Raw genomic sequence first — 18,936 nt, 5'->3', positions numbered from 1 at the left:
CTGTCAATCATCTTGTCACAGTTAACATCATCCACATTTCGTTTAATTTGATTCCCTACCGTATTGGAGAGAAATGAAGAGGCACGTTGATCTGCTAGTCGCGGGTCTATCATGCCAAGAACTCTGCTCATGTGTTTGCATAATGATGCATTTAAGAGTTATTGACCAAACGTATCATTATAAAAGTTCACAGTGTTGCTGCAGATGAACTATAATGTGGATAACATTAAATTAATATTTTTCATCAGGTTAGACATTGATTATTTATCACTCAAATGTGTCAGAAGTGCCCTTCGGAGGGCGATATATCCCATTTGGAACGCACTGACAGAGTGCATCGATCTGCACTTCGAATTCTAACCGGCAGTAATAGACCATCCGGGAATCTTTGGCATACTTTTTTAAACATACTATGATTTGGGACATATTAATTAAATTTTCTAATACTATTTAGGACGGATAGTATGCAAATTGGGATGCAGCATTTGTCCAGGACTAGTCTAATTTTGTCTCCACATGTGTCTGTGTTTGTGCCTACTTAACCATATTTTGGGGACAAATTTGTACCCAGAAATGAGCTAAACCTGATAAAATTATAGCCAGTAAAGCCCCAGGTTTCCTGAGATTATCGAGTTTCAGACAGTACATTCTGGTCCTAGAGCATCGTATGCCCCGTGTGTACTTGTTTGAATTTGTTCATTATCTTGTTTGTAATGCTGTTTGGGGAATTTCCAGAAGAACATGAACTGGAAAACATAGATGATAACATCTGGACCAAAGACCAGAAATGGCCGTTGTAAATCTGAATCACACAAAATAGAACCAATGCAGGAAAAGGAACATCTAATCCAAGTGGCTTGATAGAAGTCGGTCTTGTGGATAAATGTGAAGTTTAAAGGGATAGTTCACCCAAAAATGAAATGTGTTCTACTGAAGAAACAAAGTCACCTACATCTTGGATGCCCTGGGGGTAAGCAGATAAACATCACATTTTCATTTTTGGGTGAACTATCCCTTTAAGGTAATAACAAGACATCTCTCCCATCTTTCAGCACAGAACGTTGTCTGCAGAGAAACCCAAAGCAGCAGATTGAATTGGAGAAATTCGGTCTGTACAAATGGTTTGAGGTATTATATTTAGATTATTCTAAAATATACCCTGTGTCTTAAATCGCCCCCTATACCCTTAAATAGGGCACTTGAAAGATGAAGCTCGCGATTATGGTAAGGGGCGTTACATTTCCGTTTGAGAGAGGCGGGGCATAGAGGACCTACAATAATGTACAGTATTTGAAAAATAATGTGTTTTTTGAACATTAAAGCATGTCAACATATTCTGTTACACCAAATACACAAAATAATGATCTTTAAAAAAGCATCATATGACCCCTTTAAAATAAACAATTGAAAATTAATCACATAAAATTGATAGGACCAATGCAAAATAATTGTTTCTCTTTTATAGTATCTGTAAAATAAGTAAATAAAAAATACAATACAATAAATAAATAAATAAATAATAATAATAAAACTATGGAATCTCAGATAATTTTGTCCATTCACCCAACAGAACAGAGGACATCAGTCAAGTCAAGTCACCTTTATTTATATAGCACTTTTAACAATACAGATTGTGTCAAAGCAACTGAACAGCATGAATTAGGAAAATAGTGTGTCAATAATGCAAAATGACAATAGTAAACACTCATTCTAGGAGACAAGGTCTTCACTGGGGATATGTCTGGGGCTCATCTAGTTGTCCTGGTCTCCGCTGTTTTTCAGGGCTGTGGAGGTCCTTTCTAGGTGCTGATCCACCATCTGGTCTGAATATGTACTGGATCCGGGTGACTGCAGTGACCATCTGATCTGGATACAGACTGGATCTGGTGGCAGCGGTGACCTCGGAATAAGAGAGAAACAGACTAATATTAGCGTAGATGCCATTCTTCTAGCGATGTAGCATGTACATTGGGTGTTATGGGAAGTGTTCCCGGTTCCGGTTGACCTAATTAATGCAGCCTAAAAATCCTTTAACGGATTTGAATATTAGAATCGTATTAGTGTGTTATGTGTAAGCCAGGTTGAAGAGATGGGTCTTTAATCTAGATTTAAACTGACAGAGTGTGTCTGTCTCCCGAACAATGTTAGTTGGTTATTTCAGATTTTGGGCGCTAAATAGGAAAAGGATCTGCCGCCTGCAGTTGATTTTGATATTCTAGGTATTATCAAATGGCCAGAGTTTTGAGAACGCAGCGGACGTGGAGGACTATAATGTAACAAAAGCTCGTTCAAATACTGAGGTGCTAAACCATTCAGGGCTTTATAAGTAATAAGCAAGATTTTAAAATCAATACGATGTTTAATAGGGAGCCAGTGCAGTGTTGACAGAACCGGGCTAATATGGTCATAATATGATCAGGAATGAAATCATTGTTTTTTTGTTACATTTAAAATAAACAATTGAAAATCAATCACATCAAATTGATAGCACCAATGCAAAATAACTGTTTCTCTTTTATAGTATCTGTACAATAAGTAAATAAATAAATAATAATAATAATAATACTAATGAAACTATGGAATCTCAGAGAATTTTGTCCAACAAAGAAGTGAAACATTTATCAAGCAGTGACGTTTGTTCTCAAGTGTAGTTAAACTCGTTGTAATCTTCACCTGTAAGTGACAGGAAGTTAAATTACACACTGAAAGCTGCCTATATGCACTGACAGCCGGCCGGAAGATTACAGCATAAGCAGATTACCCTTTATTTCCTCGTTGTCTGTCCTAGGACACCCACACCCACACACACACACACACACACACACACACACTTAAATCTTGTTTTCCCTTGACTCACCGTCTAAGTGGATTCTCCCTCACAGGCATCATTAAGTGCGTGGGCTTCACACTCACTCCACCCTCACTGGCGGGTAGGGCGTCGGGCATTCCGTGACTACACGGCAGATTTCTAAAGCCGTCTCCACATTCACTCAGAGATCACACAGCCGAGAGTCATGGATATCTGCTTTCTGCTCCTCGTGTCCTTTCTCTCCGTGTTTCACTTCAGCAGTGCTGACCAGCCTTTGGAGGAAGAAGTAATTGTAGCAAGTAAGCTCTTGTTCTGATTATACTGTGTTGTGTACAAAATGTCATTTTTTTTTCTTTCTTTGTGTGTGTGTGTGTGTGTGTGCATTGTAATATTTTAAAGAGACTCTTTTGAACTGTTATAACAAACATAATATAGCTACTTCTTTACTTAATTACTATTAATTATCTTTGTGTTTTGCACCAACTACTAATTAAAGTACATGCTGCGTCACAGAATACTGTAGTTGTATTCAGTAACATGGTAAAATGTAAATAAATAATAAATAAATAAATACAAGTATTAGTATTATCATGGCAGCATGTATTTGTTGGTGAGATGTATAGCATTTACCGTGCAGTCCATGTCTCTCATGGGCTCAAACACTGCAGATACGTGTCTTGGAGACGCAGTGCTGTCACTGATATTCTCAGTCCATGTCTCTCAGGAAACGTGGAGCTGCTCGGCGGCTGGACTCTTGCCAGTCCCGAGAGGGAAGATGTTCGGGAGGCTGCGAAAGAAGCTGTCGAGCTCTTCAACTCGAAGTCCAAAGCAAAGAAATACTTCAAACTCGTCAATGTCACATCGGCCAGCACTCAGGTACAGCTTTCATGCTTTCATAAATATGTTCTGATTGTTCATGTATACATGTGTACGGTAACACTTTAGTTACAACTAGTTTTCCCTCAATAAACTCCTGGTTTGCTGCTAGTTAGTAAGGTAGCCGTTAAGTTTAGGTGTAGGGTTAAAGGATCTAGTCATGCAGAATAAGGCATTAATATGTGCTTTATAAGTACTAATAAAGAGCCAAAATGCTAGTATTATGTATGTTAATAAGCAACTAGTTAATAGTGAGAATTGGTGCTTAAAATAAAGTGTTATCATGTATATTAATCCACATTAAATGACAAGGCACCTTTGTGTCCAGGTGACAAATAAGATAAACTACAAAATCGAGGCCACTCTTGGAAAGACAAAATGCCGCAAATCAGAAGATACAGATATTGAGGCTTGTGGCATGACCAAAAGGGTATTTTCTTTTCTTTTCTTTTCTTTTCTTTTCTTTTCTTAATACTTGATTTATAATTGATTGTAGCCAATTTGAAAAAAAAAAAAAAAAAACACATGCATACTACAATTACTGTACTTTTTATATCTTTGACTTTATTTTTTTGTTTTTTTGTTTAGCAACTGGCATGTAAGTTTGAGGTGACCCTCGACTTAATGATTGATGAGCATGAGGTGCAGAAGATGTCCTGCAGAAGATCTGCTTGAATTCCACATGGACTCCAAGTTGCTACAGTTTTGTACTTTTGGATATATAGCGGACCACATATTCTTTATCTTGACATTTTATTTTATTTTTTCCTAATATAGAGTTTATCCAAAATGGAAATCTTTTTTTTTTTTTTTCTTTAAATGTTGATAGAAAAAAAAAAATCTCCATTTGAAAGGAATTTTATTTTGTTAAATACCCAGAATTATTATTATTATTATTATTTTTTAAAAGATAAGAATTTTATAGTAAAGTGATATTATTATTTATTCATAAGACTATTCAAAAGCAAATTATGTAATGATAATTATAAATAATTATGTAATGAAATCGTGGTTTTAAATGATTGAAATGTTTTTGAGTTTAGAATCTCCCGTTGAAAAAAAAAAAAAAAAACACATGCATACTACAATTACTGTACTTTTTATATCTTTGACTTTATTTTTTTGTTTTTTTGTTTAGCAACTGGCATGTAAGTTTGAGGTGACCCTCGACTTAATGATTGATGAGCATGAGGTGCAGAAGATGTCCTGCAGAAGATCTGCTTGAATTCCACATGGACTCCAAGTTGCTACAGTTTTGTACTTTTGGATATATAGCGGACCACATATTCTTTATCTTGACATTTTATTTTATTTTTTCCTAATATAAAGTTTTTCCAAAATGGAAATCTTTTTTTTTTTTTTTCTTTAAATGTTGATAGAAAAAAAAAAATCTCCATTTGAAAGGAATTTTATTTTGTTAAATACCCAGAATTATTATTATTATTATTATTTTTTAAAAGATAAGAATTTTATAGTAAAGTGATATTATTATTTATTCATAAGACTATTCAAAAGCAAATTATGTAATGATAATTATAAATAATTATGTAATGAAATCGTGGTTTTAAATGATTGAAATGTTTTTGAGTTTAGAATCTCCCGTTGACAGACGCTTTCCAGAATGCTACAGTAAGCCAGTTGGAACTTATTTAAACAGAAACTTGTTTATAACATTTCCAAGAATAAAACCTTGAGAGTAAAACACAGTATATATGTATAGCCATAGAGCAACAGTTAATCCACAAATAAATTGCCAATCAAATATCAGTATTTTATTAAGTTTCCTCACATGATAAATATTGTAATTACATTTATGTGAAAACTATTTTACATTATATACATCATCACCACAAACTTAACAGTAAAGCTTAACTGTTATTAAAAAAAAAAAAAAACCTATATGAACATCTCACAATCCTGATTCCTGGCTTCTAGTCCTGAAGGGAATATCCATTTTATTTTCCATTTCTCTTTTTACTCTGTGGTTGTCGTCACAACAGTTGGAAACAGTTTCCCGTTGCCAAGTCTTCATTTATACAGTTGTCTCAGTTTTAACCGGCATCTTTTTTTTCAAGCACTGCAACAAGAGACTCCGTTCCTTTTGATATCTATATATGATAAACATACATTAAAGCCTTTCATATAACACAATTGTTCATAAGTATAAAACATATTAATGTTCTTTTTAGCAGCATCATATGACCCCTTTAATATAATAAAACAAATGCAGTAATTGCCAAAAACATGTTTTGTTTTTCATAAAGTACTCTAGACTTACTTTGCGATTATTCTTTGTACTTCTTGATTCTCTTGCTCTTCCAGCTTCTGCAGAATTACCTTCAAAATGGGCATCTCTAAATTGAGGTACTGAGCTACCTATTAAAATCAGTGGAAGTGGGACATTAGTTTTATTTGTGTAGGAAACACATTTCTGTAATGTCTGAAGAGCTAGACTTACATCGAGGCTAATTTCCTGTTCGTCTGCATCCATGAGGAACATTTTCATGATGCTGTTTGATGGTCCCTGTAGAACACGCTCCAATAATGGCAGATCCGAACTGCTCAACCTCCGCTTCTCTACGAACAACGGATAGAATGGTCAGAAATGTGACTCTGTAAACTTAAGCAAAGACTAGACTCTTGGCTCTTGGAACAACGATGGAATGATGGCATAATGCATGCAAAACAAAAAAGGGGTCTTGTGTTTGGAAATGAAACTACTTCTAAAATCAGAACTGAATTAAGCTTTAAGCTATGGGTGAAAATACATAAATCTGAATCGATAATTCTACATACCTCCAATTTGATGAATGCAGTAGAGGGCAAATTCATGTGGACTGTTTTCTATCTGCGTAAAAAAAAGAAAGAAAGGGAAAAAAAATGAATTTGTCTATCAAAATTGAGGGTGGAAATAATCAGTGAAGAAAACATACTTAATTAATTTTAGACCGGGGAAAAAAAGACTGGTACGAAACTTGCTGACTTTTATGGCAGTCACTATGTGACCATAAAAAAAAATAATAATAAATAAAAAATTGTGGACTTGATTCGAAAAAGCTAAATGGTCGGAAAAAAAAAAATCACACTTGTGTTGTTCATGGTCAAATATGAGCACTATTGGAAATTAATGGGAAATACACAAAAATACGAACATACAGAGAATTTCTTGTGTGTATCATTCATGATGCAGAAAAAAAGTGCACAGCAATGAAGGGGTGACGCTCTAAAATATTAAGAGTGCAAAACAGACACACCGACATTTTTCTATTTTCAATGGGAAAAAATTATCATAATTATTGCATAAATATTAAATAGTACCATGAAATTCTCTCAAAATACAAAATAAAAAAGGAAAAATATTATTGAACAAAAATATATTACATTGATTTCACTTTTGACCGCAAGTGTGACTCCCAAATGAACAATACCAGACGGTTAAATAATCCTTAAAGAGCTTATGCATTGAATTGAATGTAATAATACCTACTTTAAATTTCTGAAGCAGCTGTGTAATGACCTCTTGTGTTGTCATCTCGCTGTTAATGTGCACATTTGTGGTTGCGCCAAATGATGGTGTGAAAATTGATGTCTGCAAAAACAAAATGACTATAAAACTAACTATTAAAAAGACTCATAAAACTTATATAATAACTTAAGTCCCCATCCATTGTAGCTGTATTTGTTGTATGGAAAAAATGACCAGCAAAGTGTTCAGAATTCCCCCTTTTGTATTCCAAGAAAGTACGTTTGAACATGAGGGTGAATTAATGATGATTAATGAGAACTTGTTCTGCCTTACATAACCCTAAAATCACATTCTAATAGTTCCCTTTCAGTCGGTCACTCTCGACGTCACGTCGGACGTGACGTCTCCGTTCCCTCCTTCAGGGAACGAGGGTTACATACGTAACCGAAACGTTTTCTATACAAAGTGTTTTAATTCTACATGGTGCGGGTCACTTCTCAATGTGTTTTGCCATGTTGAAATGACGTGACCTGTGCTCAGGGTTGCCAGATCTGCAAAACAAAACCAGCCCAATTGTGTGTTTTTTTTCTTTTTTCCACAGGCTAAAAACAGGCAACGGCAACAGTTTAAAAGTACCCCAATTACGCAGTAAATCCTGAGCAGTGACGGTAAAGTCAGGTAAAGGAATTAATTGTAAAAAACGCTCTCTAAAACTTACTAGAATCAGATTTCCATACAATTTAGAGACATTCATGGTAAATCACATCGATAGATGGCAATGCAGCGTCTCACACTTGTGATATCAATAATTCTTACAAATTTACAGATTTATTTATTTATTGATTCTCAGAAGTTATTAACTATATTTCGTACTTCTATGCCTGTCACAGCCTCATAATAATTATCGATAATTTTCATTAGGCTTTAAAGGAACACTCCACTATTTTTTAAAATATGAGCGAGATGCTAACGGTCTAATCAGATTCAATGATTTATGCTAAGCTACAGCTAAAAGTGCTACCGCCAGACCCGGAGATCGGCTGAATGGATTCGAAAACGGTAAAACTCAACTGTTTAACTCTAGGGGACTTGGAAAATTAGTCTATTTTCAAAAATATTGTAGTGTTCCTTTAAGGTTGACATGTGGGACCTTGTAGTTGTAGAAGTGTCCGTTGATGGAGAAGCGATGGTTTCTGTTCTTCTGACTTTCTACCATCTTTTTACTCTTCACCCTCATTTTCACCAGCGAGGCATCACTCATGGTACGGATCAGATTTGATCTTTCTTCGCCCATCGGCACAGGTCTGGAAGGTCTTAACGTCTTGCTCTCGTATTCTATGTAGTCTTAAAGAGAAATGTAGAATTGTGTTGATTAAAGGTGCAAGGCCTTTTTTTAATGCAGTAATCAAACTACATCATTTCAAGTAATCGGCATGTGTTGCCAGAGTGCTAATTCCATCAAATATTGACTGCACCAACTGTGACGCAATTTAAAGAAACTGAACCTTTAGGAGGATCTTCAGGGTTCGTGGATCCAGCTTCCTCCAGTTCATCAATATGATGAAGATCATCGAATTCTCCCCATCGTGTCATTCCCCTACGGGAGCATTTTATCAAATCAAAAACAGACATAATCTTTAACAAAGACTGCTCATTTTGTCCTGTTCTAACAGTGCAGATGTCTTCATCTCATCTAAGATAGAAAGTTTGGTTTTGTATCCACTGTCTTCCTCTTATAATCTTGCTTCACCCGTTTTATTCAGCCTTAGATGACTCGCTGACTCAGTTGAACTCAATTCATGTTATAATTTTTATTTAATCAGTTGTTGTCTAAAAGCAGATAACTCTAGTTGAATAGAAAGCAATAACTTTGACAAGAGTTTGTTATCGTCATGCAATTTTCATTGATGTTTCATGTTAAATAGAACTCATGCACCGTCAACAGCATCATACTATCGATCAACACAGACAATAATGTCCATCAGTTTTTGTGGGAAAAAAAAAAGTAAAAATAGCGTTTTGAAGCTAAAACCACAATACTAATTATACAGTATGTGCATTATTAGTGTTGACAGGAGAATGTCATGCTTGTACCTACTAAACAATGATCAACACTGAAAAATAAAGGTTCTTTGCCAGCATTTATGGCTGCATAACGAACCTTCAACATCAAAAAAAAAAAAAAAATCTATCTATCTATCTATCTCTCTCTCTCTCTCTCTCTCTCTCTCTCTCTCTCTCTCTCTATATATATATATATATATATATTCTTTGGGTAACCAGAATGGTTCTATGGCATTACTGCAAAAACCTCTTTTTGGTTCTTCTTGGTATTGAGAGTGAAGGAAAACACTATTTTCTATACACTATAACACTAAATTCTGGACTCAGTTTATCAGAAAAAGTACTTTTGATCAAAATGGTGTAAACCAAAATGTGGATCTTCCAAAGTCGTTCTATCAGTAACTATTCAGTAACACGAAGCTGATTTCTTATAACAGACCGCAGTGGGATGTAGGTGTTTTCATGGAATCAAGATTTGAAGCCTTCAGTGCAGTTAGCTGTGAGGTCAAATGAGTAACATTTTAGCAGATACTTTAAAGTGTATTTTCATTCTCTTCCTGGAAAACAAAACCATTGTTGACATCATCAGCACTCGATCATGCTGTCCAATCAAATGCTTTCTAGAATGCCCCTCCCTCCACATCCACCTACTTCTGACTGCATGGCAAATAGTACATTTATTTATTTATTTAGTCATTTAGCAGACGCTTTTATCCAAAGCGACTTACAAATGAGGACAATAAAAGCAGTCAAAACTAACAAAAGTTAGTTTAACATTTATGATGTAAATTAAAGAGAATTTAAACTAAAGACTATTTTAAAAGAAATTGAATGGCGTCTTTCGAGATGCCCCACTCCAACTTTAGTTTAAAAGGAAGTACATCAATACAGGATCAGCTGGTTTCGTGGCTTCTTTCAACCCTTTGGAATGTCTTTCACCATAGACATCCATTGTACAGCAAGTGCATTACAGTAAACACATTTGTGTGTGTGTGTGTGTGTGTGTGTGTGTTTATAAACTGAGGAGCAGGTTGAATGACTTTCATACCATAGATGCTGTCAATAAGAGCTTATGTTGTATTTATCACACAATAGTTCTATATATATAGGCAGAAACAACTTTTCCATTTACTGTAAAGTACATGCAGCAGCAGTAAAATCGACAGTAAAAACGAATACTAACCGTTTGTTTCCAAGTGGACTGATGGGGTCTGGTGACTTGACTGAAGACTCATTTGGAAAAATCTGTTTCTCATCTTGTATTTGTAACTGAATGGGTCTCTTCACTCCCCAGGAAATGACAAGAATGCCTTCAAATGTCACTTTGTCTGCAATCTGTTAAAGCAGACGTGACAATGTTCTTACTGGGCTGATGTCCTGTTGTATGCCAGCAGAGGGCAGCACAGTGCTATATTTGGCCAATTATAATCATGAGCTCAAAGTCCACACAAAGGGTTGCAAACACTGCTGCACTCACTGCAGTCGAATACCCATTAGATTACTCGCATGTATCCATTTAGCATTTTTCATTAAATGCATTATCATTCAGAAACATACAAGAATGATGTTTTACCTCATGGACAGCGAGCTGCAGGTGTGTTGTGTCTTTAAGAAAGTAGTTGTAGGTGTTCAATAAAGAAACAAATTCAGCCCTTTGAAATCAGTGATAAAAAAATAAAAATAAAAATCAGTAGGAAAGAGACAGGCATATCAGAAAATTAAATATATAATATTTTCTGTATTTATGTTTTTTCAATTCTAAGCTAAGAATTTCATTTTGTAGTGAACCTTCTTTTCTGTGTAATTGACGACGACAATGACAACAATGATGATGATGATGATGATGTTAATAATAATAATAATAATAATAATAATAACTTTGCTTGAATAATAATGCGTATAAGATTAAAGTAGTATCTAAAAAGTCCATAGAGGAAATGCTTCTATATTATTATTATTATTATTATTATTATTATTATTATTATATAATCTTCTTATAATATTATTATTATAAAGTTCTCATTGCAATTTATCAGCATAGCAAGTTGATTTTAACCTTTATGATTAATTAGTAATTTTATGTCATGTTTTATGATTTTTCCCCCAAAACTATATTTCTAGAACTCTGTCTAACTTTAATATTCCTTTCCGGTTTTAACATAGATTTTGAATCTTAGATATTTAATGTTGTTTCACACGTTATGTAATATTTATAATAGTAATCGTTATAACCTGCCACATGATATAACACATATGTTCCTTTGACTGCAAAATAATAATAATAATAATTTATAATAATTTATATTAAATGTCTAAATATAACACATTAAAATGTATATGAATACTGACCTGGAGCAAGATTTTCCAGCACCAATTTGAACAACAGAAGTTGTCTGGCCAGCATTCATTTCAACAAACCAACCCAATCTACAAAGAAGATATATATATATTTTTTAAAAAAACCTACAGCATTTACAAGCCACAAAGACATTCAAGTCAAAACTGCTGTATCTCTCTCAGGATATTTATTCAGATGAGTCCCAACTGTGTTCAAACACGTTTCTGTCTGCATTAATAGTCTCTGGTATTTGAGTGAAGGCAGATGAAATGGGTTATTAGCAAACAGACCCTTGCAAAATGCTGTGCTTTTTTTTTTCTTTAAACACTAAAACCTGGGGCCACTGAAAAAAAAAGAGCCTGCTGGTCTTGTGTGTTTAGGTTTGTTTGAGTTGTACTTTCACTTTACTCACTCCATCAGACCTGAAATATTGAGTGAATTTGTTCATTAGAGGGAGTGGTGGTTATTCAAGTCAGAGCATGCTCTCTGGAAACCACAGATACAAATCCTGCTCCGCGGCAAACACAGCTTTGAAAGGATTTTGACTGACAAAAGATGTGCATCTGTATGTAAATAAGCAGTGCTATGCTGAGTTCATGGGCTTATGCAGTCAAACAAACACTGGCACAACAAAGTCTCAAATGAAATCACAGTGGAAATTAAAACAACAGTGTGTGTTCAATGAAGTCCAGAACTTATTTTCGATTCAGATTTGAGGACTGTTGCTTATAATCATAACAAGTTCACATTCGAATTTCTTACTTCCTTATTTACTTGGTAATTGCATAATGCATGCACCTGGTAGTTTCAAAACATTCATAGTACTGTACATATAAGTCACTTTTTCATGGGGGCAGCTGATAGAAACATACTTAAATCAACGAGCTTGATGTAACTCTTTAAACATAATACTGTAGCAGCACATAAACACTCTCACTCACCTGCTGTCTGCTTAGATCCAGTGTCAGTGGACTTTACCAGGAAGGGGTCACATATCCCTTCCCGAGCCGCGGCTATAGCAGCGTCAGGTCAGATAAGAGGAGCCCGGGACTGAATGAGGAGCTTGAGTGCTTGTCAGGTGTTTTTCTGGTGATTATGGCAATGCTGTGCCGTAACTTGATCCACTTGTCTCTTCTAAGTGCATTCTGGGAATGCCTAGCAATGCAATGAATGTATGAACACACCCATAGGTATGGATCGCTCAGTTTGAATGTGTCGGCGGAACAGGAAGGAAGTTTTGCATTTTGAGTGACGCAGTAGCTTTGATGTCAATTGCAGTTTTCCAGAATGTTTTTAGTTATGATTTATTTGTACTACTTTTATTGTTCTTCATCTTGAAGTCTGTTGCACACTCATTCATTTGACAACTCTTTCAAAATTACTCACAGAGCGACATATCTGCTAGGGTTAGCATAACAGTAAAATATTAAACAGTCAATATTAATGCCAGTGAAATATATATATATATATATATATATATATATATAAGTATTAAAAGTTTTGGAGGTCTGTAAGATTTTTTTTTGGAAGAAGACTTCTATGCTCATCACGGCTATACATTTATTTGATAAGATATACAGTAAAAACAGTAATATTGTGAATTTCTACAATTATAAATAACTGTAAAAGAACTGTTTTTTATGTTAATATATTGTAAAATGTAATTTATTTCTGTGATCAAAGCTGAATTTTCAGCATCATTACTCCAGTCTTCAGTGTCACATGATCCTTCAGAAATAATTCTAATATGCTAATATGCTGCTCCAGAAATATTTATTATAATTATCAAGCAATTTTATCATATTTTTTTTTTGCAGAAACTGTGATACTGTAAAATAAATAAAAATAAGAAAATCAATAACTAATAAATTAAAACAATAAAATAAAAGTATTGCAGATATACAAAGGGTATTAAATAATTCAAATAGATGTGTGTGTGTGTGTGTCTGGAAACACAACATGCGTGTGTGCGTGTGTGTGTGTGTGTGTGTGTGAGTGTGTGTGATAGTTACTCTCCCAAAAGTTGCAATGTTCAGAAAGAATGACAAAACACAAGTGCACTTTGACCCTCAATCTTTGTCCAGCCTTTTAAAGACCCAGCCACGCATCCACACTCTTTCAACATACTGCACAGAGGTTTACACATGTTTTGAAATCTCTTTTTCACATTCCCACCATGTCTGAGGTTTAGCCACAGAGATGAGCAATATTTTAATTAAATGTATTTAAAATACATGTTTAATTACTTTTGAGTGTGTTGTAATTTGTATTTTGCTGGATAAATAAATAAATAAATAAATAAATAAATAAAATTCAATTTGTAGTTAAATACTTTGAGAGAGAGTATGTTGTTTTTAAAAGAAATACTTAAAACATTTAATCAAGTAGGTCATTTTATTCTCAGATAATACGTTCTTCACCTGTGTTAATAGTACTGCCAACCTATAACAGTTTTTGGCTAGATGCAAGTGAAAAATATGATAATCCTGCTGGATCCATAGGCAAAGAGATAGTTCACCCAAAAAGGAAAATTCTGTTGTTAATTACTCAGCCTCGTGTCGTTCCTCTCCTACAAGACCTTTGTTCATCTTCGGAACATAAATTAAGATATTTTTTGATGAAATCCGAGAGCTTTCTGTCCAGACATCATTAAAGCAGTCCATATGATTCCAGTGGTTTAACCTCAATTTTATGAAGTGACGTGAGTGCTTTGTTTGCGCACTCCTAACAATACAGTTTCGCCGGACAGCTTCATTGTCTGATAAATCTAGCGTAGCGTTAGTTCTGGCAGGTCACGTTAGTCAAGCTCGCATCAGCTGACTCTCAGCTGATCCCCATCAACCTATGGGAATACGACACCTATCTAAGCATTCATATATAAGGTCCCTCAGTATTATCAGCAGTTTTCGCATTGCTCAATAGCTAATTACCCTCCTCCATCCCCAGCTCCCCCTCTGACAGTCAGGATTCAGCCTTCTGATTCTCCTTTGAATCAGACTAATTCTAAAATGTGTACATTTTAGAATTAAAATTCTAAATTGGGGGGGGGTGTTATTGCTGGTCTCCCTGCTCTCATCGCAGGGATGCGCAGGGAGTTCTTGCCCAGAACAGAACCATACCGCCAATCCAAACTGTATGCTAATTGTCAATCATCTTTGATGATAGTGGTCCTGACAGAAATAAATTATAAAGGAGTGATAAAGAAACATGAAAAAATAAAGCATAGACATGCTTGATGGTATTCAAGTAAACACAGAAATTCGAAGAAATATGGATCAATATGTTGGATATATTAGGGTTAAAGAATATGTTGCTTGTTGTATTTTTTATTGTATTTTTTTGTATTTTCAAATTACAAATTACACATTTGATGAGCAAGTATTTGTAATGTGTAACAAAATACTTTTTGATGCATTTGTGCCCGTCTCTGTTCAGCCATGCATTTAAATTAATTAGAAACTTGCTACATTATATTACATTTAAACTACATTTGCTTCACACATGCAGCTGCTAAAATGGACAAAGACAAAACAGTTGTGCAACCCAGAGTCGGTTCATGATAGTCCACGCTGCAGATTGATATGCCTTTTGAAATCTTCAGGCTTGCTAAACAGGAATGTGCCATTACTGAAATGCCTGGCTCATGGTGTTGAGGCTCTTCTCTAACTGTACAACAGATGGCAGTGTAACGTAAGTAACACGAAGATCCGTGGAAATGAAGGCACTGTGTAGGAGTGTTTGTATTTCTTGAATTCAGCGACTTACAGGTGGACAGCTAGGCCTTCATAGATTTGGACTTTTGATAGGTATGTTTGGAGTCAGACTGCGCTGTATAGTACTGAAACACTGTGTGCCTCACTCATGATGTACTGCAGAATGTTTATTGGCCGATCACTGGCTGTAATATCTCAATGTCTGCCAAAACTCTGGGTGACACTGTTAGGGTTACGAACAGAACATCTGAGGAATCTCAGCTGTCTTCAGCCTCCCTAACTTTGCCCTTACAATAAACTTAATTTGATGAACCTCAATAGAACAGTACTATTCAAAAAATTTGGGGTCAGTGAGATTGTATTTTTTTAAACCAAAGTAAAAGTTATTTTTGCAAACTGTTTTTTTTTTTTAAAATCAAATAATACATTTATAATGTTAAAAAAATTATATCTCAAATAAATGCTGTTCTTTAGAACTTTCTATTCATCGAAGTATGCTGAAAATAATGTAGCGTTTTCCAAAAAAAAAGAACTGTTTTCAACTGATAATAATCAGCAATGTTTCTTGAGCATCATATTAGCATATTAGAATGATTTCTGAAGATCATGTGACACTGAAGACTGGAGTAATGATGCTGAAAATTCAGCTTTGATCACAGGAATAAATTACATTTTACAATATATTCACATAGAAAACAGTTATTTTAAATTGTAATAATATTTTACAATATTACTGTTTGTCTATGTATTTTTGATTAAATAAATGCAGACTTGGTGAGCATAAGAGACTTCGTTTATCTCACGTGCTTCATGAAAGCAAAGGAATCTGTCACAGTTTGCTTACATTTGATTAGTGACTTAGTGCAGAATCGAAATATTCCTTCTTCATTTTAAACTTTTGTTTTACAATTTGCAGAATCCTAAAACATTTTGTTTATTTTCACTTCTAACTGTTAAAACAAACAAACAAACAAACAAACAAACAAATAAATACATGAATGAATGAATGAATGAATAAATAAATAAATAAATAAATAAATAAATAAATAAATAAATAAAATCAAATGTTTAGTGTGGTCTTAGACTTTAGAATTTATAAATATAAATTCTATATTAGAGACAATCTTTATAAATGAAAAACTGCTGGACAGAAACAATGGGGATAAATATTACTTGTGCCTGAAAGGAAAAGCATTCCCTTCACTACCTTTCATATTCACATCACCAGCTGAATTAAGTCAGCATAGGTCTAAGACAGCGTAGTACAATATAGATTCAATGACGCATGCACTTTACTGCGTTCTAAGTTCTAACGTCACCAAAAACGGTCAAAACAAATGCCACTCCAGAAGTGATAATAAGCACATTTCTATGCATATCATGCATCATGCACATTCAGAATAAAACGTTCTAATGCAATTAACCATAGAAGGCAAAAGCGCAGAGAATGGGGACATAAACAGTCACTTTGGGAAATGTCAGTCTCCAGCTTAAAATAAATCAGTGCATACGGGTCAGTCAGCAACAGGTGGGTCCTTCCATACAAAGGCGACTTGAATGCAAAGGCTGTGCATGTCATGCTATTGCTATGAGTGAGTGCTGTCTAACTCACATAGAGAAACACATAACTGACTTTCAGAAAAAAATATGATTTAGTAATACAATGCAGCAGTTAAAGTGAGTTCACAACATGAATCTCAAATTAACTGTGTGAAATTTGCAAATACCACTAAAACAGGTTTAATGAATAATCATCTGTGAATGTATTGTGAACTTACTAATAATTATGAAATAATATTTATTATAGGTTCTGCATTGATTGTCGCTAGTGATATTAGCACCAGCTCTGTGACAAGTGTTTATTTCTTACACTGAAAAAAAAAATATATATTTCCACTCAAAAATTGCTAGTAAATTTCACAATTATAAAGAAACAGCAAGTAACACATTGAATTAAACATTACATTTTGAAGTAGAAAATCTGAAATAGTATTTTCTTGTAAAACACACAATAATCTGTTTTATTTGTAAATTTGAAATGTAGTTACAAAGTTACTTATAGTTAATAGAATGTCTAAAGTGGATTATCGAAATAAAGTGTAACCGCACAATTCCCTTCATCATCATTTTCACGCAAAATCAGGAGCTCTGAAATTTGGCAGTACATGTTCTGTGGAAATATACATACACACTGTTGATACTTAACAACACCCTGTAAATGTGTACAATGTGTTCCTTTCTATAAAAATGGCATTGTTGGTATTTTCTCGACACTTTCTGCGTCTCGTCCCCCTCATCTCACTGTAAGCGTATCCAGCAGCTGGCCCTGTCTGTCTCGAGCTGAGCGCACAGATCGCAGGGCCTGTCTGGTGAATAATAATTAATTACAGTCTAATTTCCTTTACTATTTGAGAAAAGCAATTACATAAAGATCACATTTGCAGAATAATTTACAATGCTTTACAGTATCAGTCTCAGAATCACTGACAGATGGGTTTTGATTTGTGTATTTATGATTTAAACTGTGAGGTCACGTCAAGCCCGAACTATAATTTGTGACATATGACTTTTGGAGAACCGAAAAGCATAGCTGTGACCTCAGAGCTTTGAACCTCAATATCTTCCAACTGGAAATGCTTATGAGGATTTTGGGAGCCTGCGTAAGCTTTGAAAGAGCTCCAGATGGAGAAGATACACTGTACGCCAACCGTTTCTCCTGAGATACACTCCTGCAGTTACTAATCGACATCTTAAAATAATATATGAGGTCGTTAGTACAGTATGTTGGTGCTGGACAGTATGCTAAAATCAATTGTTGTAACAAACACAGCGATACCTTGAAATGATTTATAGAATATGCAAGAGGTTAAGATGGCGAATATTGATTTAGATTGTTTGAGTATGGCGTGATACATAAGGTAACATCTTAGATACATATGGAAGGCTTGAATATTTGGATAAAGGTATAATTCCAGATATGGAATCTGTGTTGAATATAGCCAGAAACACAGTGGTGAACATGTAATATACAAACAAACATATAACAGAAGTAGCCTGACGTCAAAACATTATCATTTGTGCGCACACTTGCTTCAAAATGACCAAAAATGGCTATAAAGAAAACATATTCTGACTTTCTAAAGCAGTGGTTTTCCACAGACGGACTGCACCTAGGGTTAGGAATCATAACAATTTCATGACAATTTTTCAGTACTTCAAATATATTTGGTAACTACAAACAGCAAATCAATGCTATTTTTGGTATTATAAACTCATATGTAAAAATCTGTTTTACTACACATTATCATATGAGCAATCTGTTAGTAACAATAATGATTTATGTCTCACAAAACTTAAACATAAATACAAAATCAAACATTAAAGTGCCATTTTTAAGGTTCCTAATGTTCTGGAAGTCTCTTACAAAAGGTTTACATGCATGCAAGGCCAAAAAAAAAAACACTTTTGTTTTCTCAAAATATGCATTTCATATCACCTCATTTTCCAATGATTCTCAAACGATTCGATCGAAGCAGTTCTAGATTCAGTCTATCTAAACCCCTCCTTTCCTGAACCTACTCTGCTCTGATTGGTCAGATGGCCCAGTCTGTGAGATCCAGGGGGCGTGGTTGGATCCAGCCCCCCCCCCCCGATCACTAAACACACCCAT

At 34.6% G+C, this 18,936-nt stretch overlaps 2 protein-coding genes across 2 annotated transcripts; one reads left to right on the top strand and one right to left on the bottom strand.

The window, feature by feature from the left end:
- Nucleotides 1–2,920: 2,920 nt before the first annotated feature.
- LOC107756534 (L-cystatin-like) lies at nucleotides 2,921–4,483 on the top strand. Its single transcript, XM_016573685.1, has 4 exons — nucleotides 2,921–3,108; nucleotides 3,534–3,685; nucleotides 4,014–4,115; nucleotides 4,274–4,483. Exons 1-4 carry the CDS (start codon nucleotides 3,015–3,017, stop codon nucleotides 4,358–4,360), a joined length of 435 nt encoding a protein of 144 aa, XP_016429171.1. The 5' UTR covers nucleotides 2,921–3,014; the 3' UTR covers nucleotides 4,361–4,483.
- A 656-nt stretch (nucleotides 4,484–5,139) lies between these two features.
- Nucleotides 5,140–12,757, bottom strand: LOC107756540 (ras association domain-containing protein 6-like). Its single transcript, XM_016573700.1, has 11 exons — nucleotides 12,495–12,757; nucleotides 11,565–11,642; nucleotides 10,789–10,867; nucleotides 10,399–10,550; nucleotides 8,657–8,748; nucleotides 8,302–8,495; nucleotides 7,173–7,274; nucleotides 6,482–6,533; nucleotides 6,144–6,262; nucleotides 5,964–6,061; nucleotides 5,140–5,793 (listed from the first exon to the last, which is right to left on the bottom strand). The coding sequence occupies exons 2-11, from the start codon at nucleotides 11,621–11,623 to the stop codon at nucleotides 5,718–5,720; spliced, it is 1,023 nt and encodes a 340-aa protein (XP_016429186.1). The 5' UTR covers nucleotides 11,624–11,642; nucleotides 12,495–12,757; the 3' UTR covers nucleotides 5,140–5,717.
- Nucleotides 12,758–18,936: the final 6,179 nt, after the last annotated feature.

Source organism: Sinocyclocheilus rhinocerous, unplaced genomic scaffold, assembly GCF_001515625.1.
Source record: "Sinocyclocheilus rhinocerous isolate Xijiao unplaced genomic scaffold, SAMN03320098_v1.1 scaffold2277, whole genome shotgun sequence".
NCBI classification, from domain to species: Eukaryota; Metazoa; Chordata; class Actinopteri; order Cypriniformes; family Cyprinidae; genus Sinocyclocheilus; species Sinocyclocheilus rhinocerous.
Note: the sequence above shows the minus strand (reverse complement) of the source record. Positions and strands in the feature narration are given on the sequence as shown.

What these genes read in the sequence shown, in the direction of transcription:
- LOC107756534 (XM_016573685.1), top strand. Translation starts at nt 3,015, where the DNA reads ATGGATATCTGCTTTCTGCTCCTCGTGTCCTTTCTCTCCGTGTTTCAC. An exon ending in TCACATCGGCCAGCACTCAG is followed by an intron (nt 3,686 to 4,013) that starts GTACAGCTTTCA and finishes CTTTGTGTCCAG; the next exon opens with GTGACAAATAAGATAAACTA. An exon ending in CTTGTGGCATGACCAAAAGG is followed by an intron (nt 4,116 to 4,273) that starts GTATTTTCTTTT and finishes TTTTTTGTTTAG; the next exon opens with CAACTGGCATGTAAGTTTGA.
- LOC107756540 (XM_016573700.1), bottom strand. Translation starts at nt 11,623, where the DNA reads ATGAATGCTGGCCAGACAACTTCTGTTGTTCAAATTGGTGCTGGAAAA. An exon ending in AGCTGCTTCAGAAATTTAAA is followed by an intron (nt 6,534 to 7,172) that starts GTAGGTATTATT and finishes TTTTTTACGCAG; the next exon opens with ATAGAAAACAGTCCACATGA. An exon ending in CTGCATTCATCAAATTGGAG is followed by an intron (nt 6,263 to 6,481) that starts GTATGTAGAATT and finishes CGTTGTTCGTAG; the next exon opens with AGAAGCGGAGGTTGAGCAGT.